The sequence below is a fragment of the Pyrus communis genome, chromosome 8 (genome assembly GCF_041283825.1).
Source record: "Pyrus communis isolate YQ-2024b chromosome 8, ASM4128382v1, whole genome shotgun sequence".
NCBI classification, from domain to species: domain Eukaryota; kingdom Viridiplantae; phylum Streptophyta; class Magnoliopsida; order Rosales; family Rosaceae; genus Pyrus; species Pyrus communis.
Window position 1 is genome coordinate 23,476,744 of NC_142572.1, and position 18,561 is coordinate 23,495,304.

Here is an 18,561-nt window from a genome sequence, read left to right on the forward strand (position 1 = left end):
CATCACTCTTTGTAAATTTACTTTTTAAATCTTAAATTCTGTAGTGCTAACACTGCTCACTCACAAAGAAGCAAGTCTTGCAGAAAAGATGAATTAGTGTTATATGTATGTATGTATGTATGTATATGCATTGCAACCTTAATGCAGCTAATAGCACGCAGGGACGTAGTGAAATAGTTAACTGAGCGAACCTTGAGATTGGATTCATCGTTGTTGGAAATTATATATTATAATATGAAATATTGTAATATATAATTAATAAATTAATTGAATGAAAAATATTGTTAACCAATTTCTTAGAAAGATTATGTTGTTTAGGTGTATTTCCTTGATAAGTGATGTATACTTATAGACGAAAAGTTACATATCTTTAATAAGTAGAAATTGGATTCTATATAAACCCATGAAACCATTGGTATTACATATAAAAAAATTAGAGTTAATTTTTACTCTTGAGAAATAAGGTTTCCCCACTTTGTTTCTCTTATGTTTCATGTGTCAAATTCCGAGTCGTGTCTTGAGAGTACGGAATATATAAAGTTCGCCAGAGTCCGAAGATTGAAGTGCTTTGACTTCGGATTATAGATTGTTGAATCCTGGGAGATGGACGCCTACCGAACTACAAGCACAAGAGTAGGGGCGAAATTCTATCTTTAGGACATTGCATTTATGCAAGCCTCAATCTCCAAGTTTGTCGGTTATTCTAACTTTCTCTCTAGTTGTTTATATTAATCTCATATATAATTGATGTTGTAAATTTCTTTATGATTATTATCATTGAAATTATATTTTTATTTTTCATATTTTCTAATATTGCTTCAACAATTATTAGTCAAAAATTGGTTTTATTGGATATCAAATCAATCCTGTTCGTTAATTTACTATAAATTGTAATGAATTGGGTCCATATGCATTATGCATAATGGGAACTCCACTCTCCACACCACATAATATGACATAACCCTTATTCATTCTTCAAAGGCGACACTTCTTTTCAGCAGCAAATGACATATAGAGGCATGCATGCGTGCATATAACAGGGCCGGTTTGGCTATATATATCTGGTCATTCATTCCCTTGTGAAGTTTCTTCGAAGCCCTCCTCGTTTGCCTTTCATTGGCTATCACTAGATGCTTAAAGGAAGCCTAAAGCGACTTCTCATCTTTATATTCTTACCCTCTTTAATTTTGGCTGTTGTTTTCATTTGTTTTATTCAATCTCAAAAACAAAAGCAAATGACCAAAAAGTTGTGAAAATCACTTCCTTTGTAAAAATGCCTTAAGCTATGGCATGACCTAAAGAAGAGAGGTGTATTTGCTTGATACATGGACATGGACATGGTGGTATCCCTTCGTATCTCCGTGTCGTATCGTGTCGTATTCTTTGGTAGTTATCCAACAATTCTTCTTCTTAATTGACGTATTCTGTGTCATATCTTATCTCTGTATCCGTATCCATGTCCATACAACGTAGATTTGCTTCTACTATTATTCAGATGGGGATTGATTTCATATGGTTTTCCCTTTTTGTCATTTGTAGTGACTTTGTTCAATTTCTGTGTATTTGCTTAACAATTCCCCCACAACCACACACAATCATTCGGAGGCTATGATTGTAATCATCAATATAAACACCTAATCTGGGGAGAGACGGTTGTTTGAATTGGAAGGATTGGAGCTTGCAGGTTACCTTTGAACCCTATGTTTACGGCAATATCAATGTGTTTCTGTCTTGATGTTTTCGGAAGAAATAAAAAACGATTTATTTAGTGTCAAAGAACATACATACATAGATATCTGAAATACGTACGTTCCCAATACTATTGAGGCTTAAAAAAGCTCACTTGAATCCCGGTGTCAATGACAACATAAACTCCAGCAGCTATGAGTATTATACAGAGAACTGTGCCCAAAAGTCCGAGTCCCCAATTGAGGCACCACATAATGCTATATTTCTTGGGCTTCTTAATTTTCAACCAAAGCAAGGAAGGATAAACAAAGGTAATCGGGATGGAAATCCCTCCTATGAGACCGGCAAAGCTTCCCAAGAATGGAATCGCCACTGCCACGAAGAAGCAGCCGTACCCGAACATGGCGCGGGATATCGAGCGGAGCCACCACGGGCACGGCTTGTTCATGCGTTTGATGTATTTGGATTCCATATCGTCAAACATTGGCATGCCAAAGATTTGGAATGAGCTAACCGCATTGATTACCACAAATAAGCTCGTTAATGACAGAACCCACTGTGAAGTGTCACGTCCATGGTACTGATATATTGCAGTTAGCATCCCTCCATTTGGCGGTATCTGTTTCCAAAAACAAAACAAAAAAAATGCTAAAAACGATTAGTCAATGTTCATTCGACATTGTCGTACGCATTCAAATAAAAATAGCTTTATATCCTCCAATCTGCAAGATGGAAATTGTTATTGATAATTAGCACTTCAAAGTAGTTGTTAGGCAGTATATAATATCAGGCCCTTTATATAAAGGGATTTCTATTTTTTTTTTCAAAAAATGGGGATTAAGTGTGAGGCTCATTTCGCATCGAACTTCAACAATCTGAACCGTCAATTTTGTAAGTCTTGATTCTTAGATCATTTTTGCAAAAATTCAATTCAATCCGAAACTATTTGCTTATTTAATTATCAAGATAAAATTTCATTGTTTCTTCTATAACAAAATATTCGTTAATTTCTTTAAACCCAATTAGATGTCTTAAACATTTCCAATTTGGCTAATATTTTGCAAGGATGATCTATGAGATGCAACTTGAAAAATAGACAATTCGGATCATTATAGTTCGATGTACGTAGTGTAGACCTTACAACTAATCCTTATTTTTTTATAAAAAAAATAGGGATGCCTTTCCTAAAAGATTCTATATAATATTATACATAATAACTTATTCAAAGTGCGGATAGCAACTCTCATAAATTTATAAATTTACAAATGTTACCATGTGTCCGTAGGCCCAATATCCTCCAATTGCCAAGGGAAACAAGCACATTGCGACCATTAGATAGGCAACTTTTACCCCTCTCCACATTGGCACATGAGATGGTTTCTTCTCACTTGAAGGCATAGTTGCCTGCATAGCAAAGAAAACATGTAGTTTTGGACCAACTTATTAATTTCTCAAAAGCAGAGGCGTTCGATTGCTATATATCTTGTTAATTACCTGAATTTCAAGGATAAGATTGTGGCCTTTGAAAGCGAAAGCAATAATGCCAAGAGAATTGAGGACACTGAAAATCATAGCGGTGTTGCTGTTTTCTCTTTTTGGATCGTAAGAAACGCCGTCCAGCCTTCCCTCCGTGACCGCGACGAGCCACATAATGGTACAATAGCCAATGGCAGTGATGGCACCAATCAGAGAGACACCTGCAATGGAGTTCAAATTGGGGAGCTGAGACAGAAGCACGGCGGCGCTGGTAAAGACCAAATACCACTCGACGGTGGTGAGTGGCTTGGCGGTGCATTCGTGGCCACACACGATTTCGAAGAAGAGCTTCATGCTGGAGCCGCCAACGATAATCAAGGCGACACAGGTGCCGCCCGAAAGGTAATAGATGGGGAAGATAGCGAAGATCTTGGCCATTTTGTCACCGAAGGTAGCGCGGAAGAGTTGAAGATATCTGCTGTAACGCATCCCAGTTTCAGTGGATTCATGAAGCATTACCAAAAGCCATAGGGTGTATAGCTGCCATATGAACGCCACTGTCAAGCATATGGTCCCCCATGTCCTGCATGCATGATCAAAATCCACTTATTAGAAACTTGTCAGTACGATCCTCGCACTACTGCTATCTGCATGATATCATCAATCGATCCGCTGATGTTATAATTTGTGAATTTTGTTGATTAGTATTATATATTAAGTTCATGACATATAAACCTTGTCGTTCAATATTGATATTAGAACGTGGATTAGTAACATAAGATTAGTGTGACGGTTGTACTCAAAAACTTTATACGTAGTAGGCAGGTACGTAAAGGTGAAATTACCAGCCAAGAACGGTGAAGGAGACGGGGAGCACAAGGGCTTGCATTCCAATTCCAGAGCAAAGGGTATGGAAGGCAGCATAGTAGGCATTGCCATTCCTTGACTCGGTGATGGGGAGCCAAGCGTCCTGAGGGTCGAGCTTGGTAAGTCGGATGGCCCTTCGAATGGGGCTACCAAGAGGTGTGAGGAAGTTGGGAGTGCGAGACATCCATGGGGTAGCTCTACGGGCAGCAACGTTTGAAGGCACTATAGAGAGCAGAAGGGGCTTTTTTGACATGGATGGCGAACTAAATGCACTGCCCTCTCCCTGTCCCTGTCCCTCTGAGGATGATGACTGCATTGGAGGTGCCTGCGCCGCGACCACACTATCATGACCATCAACATGATGATCATGGTGTTTCCCTTGATCTTCATCCACGCGGAATATTTGATCATCGGAAGGGGCGTCGATTGTAGTGGAAATGTCTTCGACTGTAAATTCATCACTACCACTCATCTTTCTTGGATTCTGATATTCCTCCATCTAGTTCGATACACAAGCCAAATGCTATAGCTTGATTATATAGGGTACCGAATCAACTGATGGATCCAAGTCTTTTCTTGCATATATGCTAATTAGTAAAGTGGGGGAGTTGATGGTGATGGTGATGTTCATTAATTGGTGGTTGTGGGTCGACAACTGCTTTTGACCGGCTCCTGCTTTTTCTGGGATCAACACCCGCAAGGATTTGACATTGACTATTATGCATGCCTTGATCAATTATTTCCTCAAAGGGTATCCTTTCCATCTTTCTAGTTAGCTAATCATGCAATGTTTATTTTAATTCTCGAGTTAAGTGTATATGTGAGGAAGGTCGTTTCCGGTAGACTTGGACTGGGTTGCCGTTTTCAGAGAGTCCCGCTGCAATACTTAATTTAATCACTAATTACCAATCGGATTAACACCGAATCTATACGATAATTCTCACAAGGTCAGACTGTTATTCTTGGAGCGCCTCAATTAATTGGTAGACCAAGAAGCTCACAGTCATCATGAGTGGACGTCTTATGTAGTTATTTTCCTTGTAACTTCCTCGATGGAATTTTCTCCTTTTTTTTTTTGACAAAAATTTGCACTAAATTACAGATGAGAATTCAGCGGCCTTCCAGAAAGTTTGAAAATGGGGGCAATTAACAAATTGATGTGATTTCTCCCCCCTTCTGGGATTAGAAAAATGCGTTTGAAATTGTAGGCACTAGCATTATTATTTGTAGCTAGTTTGTTTAGGAATGGGGACTGATTGACACAAAGGGATTCGCTTGCAAGATTTTCAAGCAAACGCGTTCATATATTTATATGCATAATGTGCATAATGCATGCCTTCTAGTAGATAAGACTCGGTATATTTACTTATTTCATTAGAGCATCTTCAATAAAACGTTTCAAGTTTGATATTTATCTCTCATTTTATATTTCGAGATGTATATTTTAGTTTTATTCCAGCGTGATAAATGTAAATTTTGTATTTCATTTATTTTTCTTTCTGAGTCTAGCGATATTCACCTCCAAAAGATGCAAAATGCCAATTCCAAAGCATTTTCCATCTCCCATTATAGATGCCACAATGATCATCCAAATTCTCTTGCAGTCTGGATGAGATCCTTTCAGAGAATCTTGCCAGATGGATTCTTAGGCACGGAATCTATAAATGCCATCCTCCTAAGGGCTGATTTGGTATTGATGTGTTTTGAAAAAAAAACTGTTTCTGCTGTGCTATGAAAATAAGCTGCAGAGTGTTTGGTAAACTTTTTTGTAAAAGTGTTTTTGAAAAAAAAAAAAAAAAAGCAGTACTATATTGTTTAATAAACTTTTATGTAAAACAAATGTGAAAAAAAATTGGTTTTTCAAAGTTGAATTTTGCAGTTTTGTGTTTTTGGTTTTTTTTTCATCCAAAACTGTGAAAAAAAGCTGAAGCTGAATGTTTACCAAACATAAAATCATTTTTTTCAGAATCACTTCAGTACCAAACTATGACTAATTCTCTTGTAGGGAGCCATCTGCTTGCCCACAAACTTCATCACTCCGCTCTCGTTAAACTGCTTCCGGCTTTTCTTACCACATATGCCATTGGATACTGTCCAACCTTTTCATCTGGAAATCTGCCAACAACAACACATACATACATGTACGCATTGATCATCCAGTACTGGAAAAGCATTACTTTGACATAAAAATGGAAAGCTAAGAAGGGAACAGTCTTCCACCAAAACCATTAAATCAAGTAATTCAAGCCTTTAAAATTTCATAGAAAAAAATTATTAATTTATTATAGCTTTTAAGAAATTAAAAAAAAACATGAAATTTTAAAAGCTCATATTACTTGATTTGGTGATCTTAATGGAAGAGAATCGGAGAGAATCTCTGGACAACTTACGGTATAACGGCAGCATCAACAATTTCGGGATGCGTGAGCAGCAAAGCCTCCAGTTCAGCAGGGGGCACCTAAATCATTGACAAAGTAATATTTTTTTTTATCAAATTACAACGTGCTTGTCGTTGATGCCTTTTTGTTTACTTTTCTTTCGATAAATAAATTCATAACATATTTTCATACTATTTTAGGTGATATTTAATATGGATAGTTATATTATTTAAATTAATCAGATTTTTAAATTTAGTTTATTGTTTAATAAACTAATAATTAAAAAAAAAAGTTAATTAAATGATAATTGTGGTATACGAAAAGTCCTTCTTCTTCATTTCCTTGAATTTTGCAAATTTTTCAAATAATGTGGCTGTCCACATTAGATGTCATCTAAAGTAAGATAGAAATATAGTATAAAAATATAGTATAAATAACATTACTCATTTATATTAGTGTTCCATTATTATGGGTAATGGAATGTACGCAGTCAATCTGGCTAAAGAAAATTGGAAAGGCAAAATGTCATAAAATAGTGGGACGCACGTTTTCCCACTCAAACAGTTTTGCATGAGGGCACTCTAATTAACTCAATTAAAAAAAATGCAATTAAAATAACATTACCAAGAATTAATGCATTTTATTTTTCACACTTTAACATCAACAACATTACAATCTCATATCATGACTGGAATTTTTGAAGATATAAATTTATGGAGAATTTTGAAACAGGAATTGTGTTTTTTGAGAGAAATGTTAGCAAACTAACAATTATGGGAGAGAAAAAGATGAGCATATTTAGAGCGTATTTGGTATTTTATTTGAGTTCAAGATTTTTAACTCAAAAACTGTTTCTCAATTCACAATTCAAAAATTTGTTTGGTAAGCTTATTTTGCAAAACTTGAACTAAAAAATAACTCAAAAACTAGCCTAAAATATGAGAACAACAAAAGTATGTTTTTACTGTTTTTTTTTTCTTCTTCACGACACCTACAAGACCTTGGAGTCGAGACCCGACACCAAACATCAATTGAGAGTAATTGACGGTAATGAGAGATATGTTTCCGGCGACTGAGATATTTTCTTCCCACCATCCCTGACCCACTGTCCTCTCACTCTAATCACCTGCAAGCCCCAACCTTACCTCTCCACCATTACCAAAGCTTTATTTCAAACTCAATTTGCTCAATTTCAATGGCAACGTTTGAAATTAGCAACCCACCACCATATATGTGAACAAAACTCATATGAAGACAACATGATTTCATAGTATGAAGTGTGAAATTGAGAGTTCCAAATCAAGTCGTCCAGATATTGGGTCTTGGTGAGTATTTTCTGGGTGGCTTCTTGGATCTCGACCCAACCTTAATATCCTCCCTCAGCCATTGCCATCTAATGGTTTTGTACAGACAAGTTTTTGGGTTATGTAGCCTAAATCCTTGAAGATTTAAAATAGTTTACAGGTTAGATACCAAATAAGTTTTTGGGTTATAAAAAAAAAAAATTGTTCTTGAGAGAAGTTCATCCAAGTTGTTTTTAAGAATTATAATTTTTTTTAGTAGGATATCAAACAGGCTTTCCTTAAATTTTCAATATTTTTTCCCTTACATCTTCGGAGTTTGGATCTCTTTTTTTGTTTAGTTATAGATCAAATGTTGAGTTTGCTCGAAAATTTTTCGTCGTCGTTTGTGTAACTAGGAACGATGATTATCAATTTCATGGTGAAAGGAAGACTAGTATACCGGGGAGAATTTTTGTTGGAGTTTCTGCATTTTGACAGGGAGGCGAGAGAGTGGGGAGGAGAGAATATATTATTTAATTTCACCTCTTTTTTTAAACTAGGCAAATACTATATATTTGCATTACAAAACGATTTATTTTTGTGTTTAGTTTGATATCTAAACTAAGTCATTATGTATTTTATCTCAAATTTTCGCTTGTATCAAAAGAACACCATCACACTATCTTCGAAAAATATAATAAAAAATTATGTTTTATTTAATTTTATCTTGAAAATAACGAATCTGCAACCAGTTTATTTAACTTATTGACTCTATCATTTGTCAAGAAAGAAACTTTGCTTTCTATGGGCCTGTATTGGGCTAATGCTGATTCCAAAATCTATGAATTCATCTTGAAGCTGGGCTTGCAGCAAAACTAGTCAAGCGAAGCCCACGATGGGAAATAGATTCGTCGTCATGGACTCATGGGAAGCAAAAGTGGGTCGGGAATAATAGAGTTGTTATCGGGTCTGGAGCACTCCTCGATTGAGAGAGATTTCAGAGTGTAGGGGTAGCTACTAGCTAGCTCAAATAGAGACGGAGAAAGAGAGATTTATCGGCAAAGATGGGAGGAGGACACGGAGAGGGCATAACATACAAGGGAATCACGGTGCATCAGCCAAAGCGGTGGCACACCCTCACCGGCAAGGGCATGTGTGCTGTGATGTGGTAAACTCCGTCGTACTCTCCCTATTTCGTCTGTACATTAGCGTGGTGAGGTCAAATTTCTGTTATTTTGGATCTGCCTGCCGTGTTGTTTTTATCTTGTCTTTTGTACAATTTATAATGTTTTCGGAATTTCGGATTCATGTTTAGGCATCGATTGTTAGGAACGTAGACCTGAAAATGCTAATAGGAAGAAATTGCAATTCATTCACTTGAATGTTGGGATTCAATTTGGGGATTCAGGCAGCTCAATACGTGTAGGGGTCGATTGGTTAGGAACTTAGACATGATGAATTTAGAATTCTCTTAAAGGTTGGGATTCAAGTTGGGGATTCAGGCAGTTGAATAGTTGTGGAGATGAAAAATCAAGGATTTCTTCTCAGCCGAAATTGACTTAGGCAACATTTGGTTGATGAGTAGCTTATATAAAGCTATACTATCAAACATTACTTTGTATCTTTTTCTTACCGGTAAGCTTCCGGACCAATTTATGGTTTTTGTGGTGCCTTCGGCATAGAGGACAGGTTTTTGTGGTGCTTTCAATACGAGTTGGAGTCATGGGATAAAGTTTTGAACCTTGGACAGGTTTTCTATTGGTGTTAACCTTGGTTCCTGCATGGAGATAATGCAGATTGAATGGATTCAACTTAATAATTTTTACTAGTAAAAGTGCCAAGATATTTGAATCATGTAACCACGGTAGCTTACGGTTTTGTTTAAATTTTGATGGATCAGGTTTTGGGTACTGTACAGGGCCAAGAAGGATGGTCCTGTAGTTTTGGTAAGAGCTTCTCTTATTTTGACTTTTCTTTGCAATTTTATAAGCTCATGTTACTCACTTTCTTATTATGTCTTTTAGGGTTGGAGGCACCCCTGGGAGGGCCACGATGATCATCATTAGGTACGGGTACAACGACTTGACCACCACTTATTAGATACTTGCATGATCCACTGTATTTGATTTGCTTCATGTGTACTTTCTTGCCTTTGATCAATTGTGACATTTGTGGAGTGGGGTTTGAACTCATGAACTCCTATTTAGAGTAGCTTTTGGCTACCAACTGGGTTTGATTAGTTGTTACCATGCGTACACACTGTTCATCGATGATTATGTGCCTTTCATTTTAAGGTCTAGGCTTAGTAGTTCAGGTTTCTTTGAATGAAGTAAATACTGAAAACAAGGATGTTGCCCAAATAGAGATCATCACGACAAGTTAGTTTTGGTTTGGTTTGATTTATGTTTGTTGATACCCTACTTCCCCTTGGTTTTCATTTGAAGAAAGTGGCTAGTAATTGAGGAAGTCCATGAGTTCGAGGACCAGTGCCTCTTTATCTTTATTTTTGGGTGTTCTCAAACAGACTTTAAAGTTTCTGTAACTAATTTTCCGCATGGAAGGAAATGTCGAAAGAAATAATTGAACCGTGCCCTTACCGTATTGTTGCAGGGATCGTGTGGAAGAGCCAAGAGTTGATAACATAAAGGGCTTATTCGGCGGGATACTAGTGAAAGCGTAAACGGTGCATCTTTCTTAATTTCCGTTTAATAAAGTGATTGTGAAGAAGAATATTGTGATGCGAATGGTGTTGATGACGTCAAACTCCGTTTCGGAATGCTAAATTTATGATGCTTGTATTGTGGTGCCCTTTTGTTTCATTTTGGTTTCGCTTGAATTTTTCTGCAACTGAAGTTCCTCCGGAGGTGCAAAAGAAATCATACAGGCATACGTGTGTCATAAAGCAAATATTGAGTAGGTAAAGAAGTTATATGGAATGTATGATAGGAGAGTAGAGTGCATGACATTGCAGGTTGGTTGATTTTACTTTTGACTTGAGTTGGAGATCAATTTTGCACTTGGGAGGAGTTGCAGGTGTATGGTCGCCCAAAAGGCCCATACGCACAGTCCGATTCAAATAAACTTAAAGCCTCATCTCCATCTCATATCAGTTCAACGCTATACTCTCTAGTCTACGCTAGTGAAAAAATCAACGAGAAACTTAATAAAAACGACAAATAATGAAGGAATGGATGGCATATTGAACACGTAGGCGCAACCCAAGCAACAATCATTTTATGGTGTCGTTTCGTTTGAAAGCAGAGAGAACATAATCAACACGCTGGTTGAATCAAAATCCAAGAGAAAAAGAAAAAGGACAAATCAATTCACAGCTCCCAGCTTGCCACGATTCATGTATTTTAGACTCTTTTTCCCCTGTAAAGCTGAATCCACGCCAACAATCATTTCCCCTCTTATCCAATCTAACACCAACACACCTATATCAGCAAACCCAAAAAATAAACAGGAATAAAAAATCGTAAGTAATTTCGAAAGAAAGAAATAGCTGTGTTTTTATCCCACACCAACAGATAACAGCACCCAAGCCATGGCTTCCACCACCAACCCTTTGCTCTTTTCCAACTTCTTCGGAGCCACCACTGTCCTCCACTCTCCGCCCACTCCTAAAACCACCTCCAAATCCAACTCATCCCTCCCAATTCCCCTGCCCTTCTTCTCCAAGCGAAAGCTTTTCGCCACCAAAAACATCTTCAACTCTCAACCCCATTCAGAGCCGTTAAAATCCGCAGCTTCCCAAGCCACTTTAGCCGCCCTGCTCTTCTCCTCCCTCACCCCACAAGCCCTAGCCATAGACAACACCCCCACTCCCACGCCGCCACCCGTACTCCAACCCCAGCCTTCCAAACCCAACGCCGCCTCTCCTTTCTCCCAAAACCTTCTCCTCAACGCCCCTAAGCCCCAATCCCAGGTCGCCACTGACCTCCCCGAAGGCAGCCAATGGCGCTACAGCGAGTTCCTCAACGCCGTCAAGAAGGGCAAGGTCGAGAGAGTCAGGTTCATGAAAGACGGTTCTGCCCTTCAGCTCACTGCCGTCGATGGCCGCCGCGCCTCTGTCGTTGTCCCCAACGACCCTGACCTCATCGACATCTTGGCCATGAACGGCGTCGATATTTCCGTCTCCGAAGGTGATTCAGGAGGTGGGCTGTTCAATATCATCGGCAATTTGTTGTTCCCAATCTTGGCCTTTGCCGGATTGTTCCTCCTCTTCCGGCGTGCTGGAGGAGGCCCAGGAGGGCCGGGCGGGCTGGGCGGGCCCATGGATTTCGGTAGGTCCAAATCCAAATTCCAAGAAGTTCCGGAAACGGGGGTGACTTTCGCCGATGTAGCTGGAGCTGACCAAGCAAAATTGGAGCTGCAGGAGGTAGTGGATTTCTTGAAGAACCCAGACAAGTACACCGCCCTCGGCGCCAAAATCCCAAAAGGATGTCTTTTGGTGGGCCCACCTGGTACCGGGAAGACCCTTCTGGCTCGCGCCGTGGCCGGCGAGGCTGGGACGCCGTTTTTCTCGTGCGCGGCTTCCGAGTTCGTGGAGTTGTTTGTGGGAGTGGGGGCGTCGAGAGTGCGGGACTTGTTCGAGAAGGCCAAGTCGAAAGCGCCGTGCATTGTGTTCATTGATGAGATAGATGCGGTGGGGAGGCAGAGAGGCGCGGGGATGGGCGGCGGGAATGATGAGAGGGAGCAAACTATTAATCAGCTGCTGACGGAGATGGATGGGTTTTCTGGTAATTCCGGTGTGATAGTTTTGGCGGCAACCAACAGGCCGGATGTTCTTGATTCGGCATTGTTGAGGCCCGGGAGGTTTGACCGACAGGTGACCGTCGACAGGCCTGATGTTGCTGGCAGAGTTAAAATCCTGCAGGTTAGAACAATTGCCTAGAATCAGTACTAGTTTATCAGTCTTAATTAGCATGAAATCCATTTACATATCTGCTTAAGCAAATTATATGTTGTGTAAATTGAATTTTATGCATGCTTGTAAACCATTGTGGTTTGCACGGTTGTTTCGAAATTAAGTGTGGTTGAAGGTGTTTTGCTAGAATTGTACACTCCATATTCTCTCAACTGAAGCATTTTCGAATGGCAGGTGCATTCTCGAGGGAAGGCGCTTGCAAAGGATGTGGACTTTGACAAAATTGCAAGGAGAACACCTGGTTTCACAGGGGCTGATCTGCAGAACCTGATGAATGAGGCTGCCATTCTCGCAGCCAGACGTGATCTCAAAGAAATAAGTAAAGACGAGATTTCCGATGCTCTGGAGCGGATCATTGCAGGACCCGAGAAGAAAAATGCTGTTGTCTCGGAGGATAAGAAGAAATTAGTCGCCTACCATGGTATATACTATATAGAACACGACCAGTTCTCCCCCATATCCAATATTAACTTGTGATTTGCTATTATTTGGTTTGGATTTTTAATTCGTCCATTACGTGATTGTTTTGCAGAGGCGGGGCATGCTCTTGTTGGTGCATTGATGCCGGAATACGATCCTGTTGCTAAGATATCCATCATTCCTCGTGGCCAAGCCGGCGGTCTAACCTTCTTTGCCCCCAGTGAAGAGAGACTCGAGTCTGGACTATACAGTAGAAGCTACCTGGAGAATCAAATGGCTGTTGCCCTTGGTGGAAGGTTGGTTATACAAACTCTTCAGTTTAAACTGCTTTCAAACAGTCTAATGATTCTTCCCTATTGAATTTGAGCTGATATTGAAGTCTAGTGTATGTATATGAGAAATTTTGTTCTGACCCCATTGTCCTGCCGTTGCAGAGTTGCCGAAGAAGTTATCTTTGGTCAGGAGAATGTGACAACAGGGGCATCTAGTGATTTCATGCAAGTGTCAAGGGTGGCAAGGCAGATGGTTGAGAGATTTGGGTTCAGCAAAAAGATTGGACAAGTCGCGATCGGTGCTTCTGGTGGCAATCCCTTCGTAGGGCAACAGGTAGAGACTATAATCGAATACGGTCGTTTATTCACTGTTTAATCAAATGCCTATGGGATACAATCATACAAGAGAAGTGATAGAAGCTATATATTTGAATTTGCAGATGTCGCCCCAAAAAGACTACTCCATGGCAACTGCTGATGTGGTGGATGCAGAGGTAAGGGAATTGGTAGAGACAGCTTATTCAAGGGCCAAGGATATCGTCACAACTCACATCGATATCCTCCACACGCTTGCCCAGCTCCTCATGGAGAAGGAAACTGTTGACGGTGAAGAGTTCATGAGCCTCTTTATTGATGGAAAGGCTGAGCTGTATGTTGCTTAGTTAGACAGACACCCGAATCGAGCAAATTCATTATCCATGTATTATCCGTCTCACAGGAGCAAATTCATATATTATGTATCACTCCGCGACATCGCAAAACTGTTGTATTATAAGTTTCATATACACAAGTACACATTAAGAACCAATTAATTATTCAATGAAAAATTAGAGGAAAAGAACTGCGCAGCAGTTGAAACACAAGATACAAGCATCTCCCTCTACCTATATATTGCACACGTTTGGGCTGAAACTACTCTCTTACCCCGTTGCACATGATAACCCTACATTTTTGTTACAAGTTACAACAGCTGGAGCAACTTCAATACAACAAAAATAATTACAGAGCATTTCAGGGTCCTCTTCTCTCATATCATCTCCCTCCCCGATGTCTTTTTTCTTCTAGGGCAGCAGCCTCATTCAGCATGTCAGCTGCATCCTTGTGCATATCTAGCTTGGCAAGAGCAACCGCCTGCATGTAAAATGCAGTGGACCAGTCAGGGTAGACACATTGCGCTTGCATTGCATCTCGGAGGGCAGCATCTGGCTGATCACAGAGGAGATAACATAGGCTTCTTCTTGCATACACCGTAGGGGAAACCATAGTCCCAACATCTATGAACTACAATATCAGTTAGAATGAAATTAATGAACCATAACAAGGGGAACGCTGCAGTAAAATTAAGATGGCCGTAAATCTAAACATCATGACATGAATTATCACCCCCTTATAAATCCTCTATAATGTATGAAGTTCTGCACAGTTCAAGAAGACAATGTACCAATTACAAAAACTGCTTAAGACTCTAATATGAATAATGTTTTTCTCAACATCACGATTGAGATCTCATTTATCAACAAACTTCCAGCAGCATTGTCCTTTGTACTATGAAATCATGCTAATTCGACACTCATTATCTAGGGGAGAAGAACTGAAGTGCCTTAATCCCTTGTGCATGAAAAACTTATCAAGTTAAAAGTTCTTGACAAGAAATGGAGTACTTTCCCTTAGGCACTACCCATTCTCAGTACATTGCAGAATAAATACCTGGGAATAGCAGTCTATTGCAGATCTAAAATCTTTGTCACGAAATGCCAAGTCCCCACGTTTTCTTGCCTCCAACATATCTTTCATTTGCTGAGTCCATTCTTGGAAAGACAACTAATGCCAAAGACAAACTTTCAGAAGGGCAACCAGAGAACCATCTAAACCTACTTTTGCACAATTCAATTACCTCATTGCTTCCTTCATCATCTTTATAGTGTATCATTAACAAAATCTGATGGATGGCCGTAAGGTCCATCCTTGAACAGGCATCACCCATGGCAGAAAGAGGATGTTGTGGAGTTGGAGGTGCTTCCTCGTGCTTGGGAATTCCCAGCATCACATAAGAAGGAACCTACAAAGCATCATCACCATAAAAAAAATGCTGACCAAGCATGTTTGGGAAAATTTAAAGGTACTTAAAATTGCTGTCATGGTAATATTTAATAGAAAAACTTAATAACAGATCATTGCATTCATGTGGGGAAAAGGCAAGAAGACTTACATCAGGTTTATTTTGCAATGGAGCAACCGTTACAACAAGGTCTTTGATATTTGGTCGCTCCCTAGGTTCATATTGCAAACATCGTGAGGCAAGATCAAAAACCACAGTTGCTTCTTCAGTTGAAAATTTTCCCTCCAGATGTGAATCCATTAAGAGAAGAATGTTTTTGCCCCGAATCATATCAAGAGCCTGCATCAACACAAACATCAATTATAAGGAGATTCTGTTTATCAAAACCTGCCTACATAATTATACTAAGAGATTGTCCGGGCAAAATCAGACGAATAGAAGAATAAAAGTATAAAACTATGATCCAAGCTACAAGCTGGTCTTCAACATCAGTGTCTTGTGATCAATCACAACCAAACTATCGGAAATTCAGTATCAATTAATCTTAGTACATAATAAATAATCATTACAAGAAAAGGCAACTTAAGTGTGCAAAACGTTTTTTGAGTATGTGCAACTATATTTTACTACCACACCTCGCTAAAAACAAGCGTTTCCCTAATGCCGAGTACTAAACACATACAAGCAAGAGCCACTTTAACAAACAACTCTTCTGTGATCATACAGAATCTGGACTTCTGCATAACTCAAATAGCAGAAGCACTGCATTTTAACTATTAGATTATGGGTCCATTCCAAACCAACTGACTGGAGAACAAGTGCCTGGCGCAGTAAATACTTACATGACCAGGAGGGATGTGTTTTCCACTTAGAAGATCCAAAAGGACAGTCCCAAAGCTGAAGATAACACTTTCTGGAGTCACCCTTCCTGCAGCATCAATATATTATAGTTGGTATGGAAGGCACTTGTCAAAGACTTCATTGAGTCCAGCAGATTGTAAAATATAACTCCTGACTCATACTATCTTACTCATTGACTCGGCCATAGTTCAGTTTACACCTCCCTAAGGTGTATAAAAAGTGGTATAATAAATAATAATATGATTTAAGGAAAATAAGCAATTACCATTTCTTAGATATTCAGGAGGTGTGTACGCAAGATTAGTGCTGTAACTTTTTCCATCCCTGCTATTTTTCATCAATCCAAAACATGAAAGCCGAGGATCACCATTCTGCCAACAACATCCACAAAATTACCACTCTGATCTCATACAAATCCATGTAGTTATCATATAAAAAATCTTAACACAGAAAGAAATATGTCTACTTATCAAAAAAGGGCCACAACGATATGTGATTAAAATTATCTCACTTCTTGTAAAAACTGAAAAACTAAATAAACAAACTTGGGAAAGGAAAATTGAGACAGCACCTCATCAAAGAGAACCCTATATGCATTTAAGTCATGGTACAATGGGCGGCCTTCACTACTGCAGTAATCCAATGCTTCGGCAATGTTCAGAGCAACTCTTAGTCGCATAGCCCACTCAATGGTCTGATTCTCCCCTGTCAAGAAAGTGTGAGATGAATTTATATCGGAACCCTGAACCACTTTGAAAAGCTATAGGCAATAAATTTCAGACGTCAGTTGTCAAGAATATGAGAATGGGAAAAGCAAAATAGCAGTCACAATTTGAAATGAAAATAGCACATGTGTAGATAATGAATCAGCTTCGTGAGAGTGGTTTGAGATTACAATATTATGCTCAAGCAGAACAAATGCATTCTTAAAAGCGAGGAATGTCCCATAAACCAATATCTTATGTAAAAGAAGAGAGAGTTATATCTTTGCAGAACTGTCAACAAATATATATTGAAAAGTTTGAAGTTTCAATTGCATGGCTTTTCACATTACATATCGACGGTAGACAGTGGATGCAACCAATTCGTATCGTTGAAATGCAGTGCAACTTTAAAATAGAGGGTGTTCCTCCTCATATTTCAAGCAATGTGTCAAACATGTTCTCATTTCTCGTGCAGAAAAGAAAAGCCAAGGATTGTATGAGAAACAAAATCATTGACAAAGATAAGAGGCACATACAGTGGAAGAGATGTTTGGCAAGGGTATCATTAGGCATGTACTCCGCCACCAGCAGCCTTTCGTCGCCGTCGCAGCAATACCCTATCAAATTGGCAAGCCTTTTGTGCCTCAGCTTCCCAACGCCCCAAGCTTCATCCTGTTGCCCCAAAGTTCAAATTTCTCAATTCAATTGGAAATGGAAACCCTAACCACGATTCCCAAAAATTCCCTAATAGAGGGATTATAATAATAATAAAAATAAATAATGAATGGAGAAGAAGAGAGAGAGAGAGTGTTTATATACGGCGAATTGCTTGGGGTCAGGCCAGGCCAATTTGGAAAATTTCTTGACGGCAATCCAACGACGGTTATTTTGGTTCTGGAGGCGTCCCTTGTAGACGACATTGGGGGCTTTCTCGCCGCTCTCGGAGACGATGAAGTCGGAGCTGAAGTTATTTGTGGCGCTTTTCAAGTCGACCAGCGAGAATTCCGAAAATCCCGGCACTGCTCCAGCTCCGGCGGCATCGGTTCCACCGTTGGACGGTTGAGGAACGCGGTTGGTGGTTGTGGCGGTGGCGGTAGCGGTGGAGCTGAAGGTGTTCAAGGGGTGGTGCTGGTGTTGGCGTGCATGTATAAAAGACGACTCGCAGCACCCCATAACTCAGCTGAGTTGACTCAGTGCCGCGCCTCAGCCAGCTCTTGGTTTAAAAACATGTACGTGCGTATAGTAATAATAAAATATATGCGGACTGCCGAGGGAGAGGAAATTGGGTCAAAATTCTGGAAAATACGGAGAAAGATGCATGGAATTTTGTATTTGTAAATTCTAATGAGGAGGAGTGTTTGCGAGCTGCAGCTTTCTTTTCCTTCGCATTGCTAATTTGCTTGCTTGCATCCTCCCTCTGCACCGCCAAAAACCTCTCTCCCTGTATTCGTCTGACAGTTGAATTGTCCTTTCCTTATCATGAATAGGGATGGACAAAATACACATGGATTTGTCTAATCGCATTTACCTGTTTATTTAAAATTCACGGTTACATTTATAGATAACCGTTTCGATGAACAAATGGTTATGAGTATAACCGTTTATTTATGAAATTAAAATGG

The 18,561-nt window shown here is 39.4% G+C and overlaps 4 protein-coding genes across 5 annotated transcripts; 2 read left to right on the plus strand and 2 right to left on the minus strand.

The window, feature by feature from the left end:
- Positions 1–1,737: 1,737 nt before the first annotated feature.
- On the minus strand, positions 1,738–4,590 carry LOC137718517 (lysine histidine transporter-like 8). The gene is made up of 4 exons (XM_068458072.2): positions 4,011–4,590; positions 3,184–3,748; positions 2,962–3,093; positions 1,738–2,308 (listed from the first exon to the last, which is right to left on the minus strand). Exons 1-4 carry the CDS (start codon positions 4,529–4,531, stop codon positions 1,820–1,822), a joined length of 1,707 nt encoding a protein of 568 aa, XP_068314173.1. The 5' UTR covers positions 4,532–4,590; the 3' UTR covers positions 1,738–1,819.
- A 4,058-nt stretch (positions 4,591–8,648) lies between these two features.
- LOC137717321 (NADH dehydrogenase ubiquinone 1 beta subcomplex subunit) lies at positions 8,649–10,512 on the plus strand. 2 transcript variants are annotated; one of them, XM_088698989.1, is made up of 4 exons: positions 8,649–8,861; positions 9,594–9,639; positions 9,718–9,765; positions 10,304–10,512. In XM_088698989.1, exons 1-3 carry the CDS (start codon positions 8,758–8,760, stop codon positions 9,757–9,759), a joined length of 192 nt encoding a protein of 63 aa, XP_088555115.1. In that variant the 5' UTR covers positions 8,649–8,757; the 3' UTR covers positions 9,760–9,765; positions 10,304–10,512. The 2 variants fall into 2 exon arrangements, with proteins under 2 accessions (XP_088555115.1, XP_068312733.1); XM_068456632.2 differs by having other exon boundaries at positions 8,657–8,861; positions 9,718–9,759.
- Positions 10,513–10,918: 406 nt separating this feature from the next.
- Positions 10,919–14,178, plus strand: LOC137717317 (ATP-dependent zinc metalloprotease FTSH, chloroplastic). Its single transcript, XM_068456629.2, has 5 exons — positions 10,919–12,572; positions 12,798–13,044; positions 13,156–13,339; positions 13,478–13,649; positions 13,756–14,178. The coding sequence occupies exons 1-5, from the start codon at positions 11,241–11,243 to the stop codon at positions 13,975–13,977; spliced, it is 2,157 nt and encodes a 718-aa protein (XP_068312730.1). The 5' UTR covers positions 10,919–11,240; the 3' UTR covers positions 13,978–14,178.
- LOC137717319 (serine/threonine-protein kinase BSK1) lies at positions 14,069–18,528 on the minus strand. Its single transcript, XM_068456631.2, has 9 exons — positions 17,759–18,528; positions 17,476–17,611; positions 16,807–16,940; positions 16,501–16,606; positions 16,217–16,302; positions 15,525–15,713; positions 15,210–15,374; positions 15,023–15,136; positions 14,069–14,596 (listed from the first exon to the last, which is right to left on the minus strand). The coding sequence occupies exons 1-9, from the start codon at positions 18,110–18,112 to the stop codon at positions 14,348–14,350; spliced, it is 1,533 nt and encodes a 510-aa protein (XP_068312732.2). The 5' UTR covers positions 18,113–18,528; the 3' UTR covers positions 14,069–14,347.
- Between the last annotated feature and the right edge of the window lie 33 nt (positions 18,529–18,561).

Excerpts from the sequence above, each read along its gene's own strand:
- LOC137718517 (XM_068458072.2), bottom strand. The coding sequence starts at position 4,531 with ATGGAGGAATATCAGAATCCAAGAAAGATGAGTGGTAGTGATGAATTT. Across the intron at positions 3,749-4,010 it reads TCCTTCACCGTTCTTGGCTG|GACATGGGGGACCATATGCT; the intron begins GTAATTTCACCT and ends TCATGCATGCAG. Across the intron at positions 2,309-2,961 it reads ATTGGGCCTACGGACACATG|ATACCGCCAAATGGAGGGAT; the intron begins GTAACATTTGTA and ends TTTTGGAAACAG.
- LOC137717321 (XM_088698989.1), top strand. The coding sequence starts at position 8,758 with ATGGGAGGAGGACACGGAGAGGGCATAACATACAAGGGAATCACGGTG. Across the intron at positions 8,862-9,593 it reads GGCATGTGTGCTGTGATGTG|GTTTTGGGTACTGTACAGGG; the intron begins GTAAACTCCGTC and ends TTGATGGATCAG. Across the intron at positions 9,640-9,717 it reads AGGATGGTCCTGTAGTTTTG|GGTTGGAGGCACCCCTGGGA; the intron begins GTAAGAGCTTCT and ends TATGTCTTTTAG.
- LOC137717317 (XM_068456629.2), top strand. The coding sequence starts at position 11,241 with ATGGCTTCCACCACCAACCCTTTGCTCTTTTCCAACTTCTTCGGAGCC. Across the intron at positions 13,340-13,477 it reads GCTGTTGCCCTTGGTGGAAG|AGTTGCCGAAGAAGTTATCT; the intron begins GTTGGTTATACA and ends CTGCCGTTGCAG. Across the intron at positions 13,650-13,755 it reads ATCCCTTCGTAGGGCAACAG|ATGTCGCCCCAAAAAGACTA; the intron begins GTAGAGACTATA and ends TTGAATTTGCAG.
- LOC137717319 (XM_068456631.2), bottom strand. The coding sequence starts at position 18,112 with ATGGGGTGCTGCGAGTCGTCTTTTATACATGCACGCCAACACCAGCAC. Across the intron at positions 16,303-16,500 it reads TCCTGAATATCTAAGAAATG|GAAGGGTGACTCCAGAAAGT; the intron begins GTAATTGCTTAT and ends TTGATGCTGCAG. Across the intron at positions 15,375-15,524 it reads CATTGCAAAATAAACCTGAT|GTTCCTTCTTATGTGATGCT; the intron begins GTAAGTCTTCTT and ends GATGCTTTGTAG.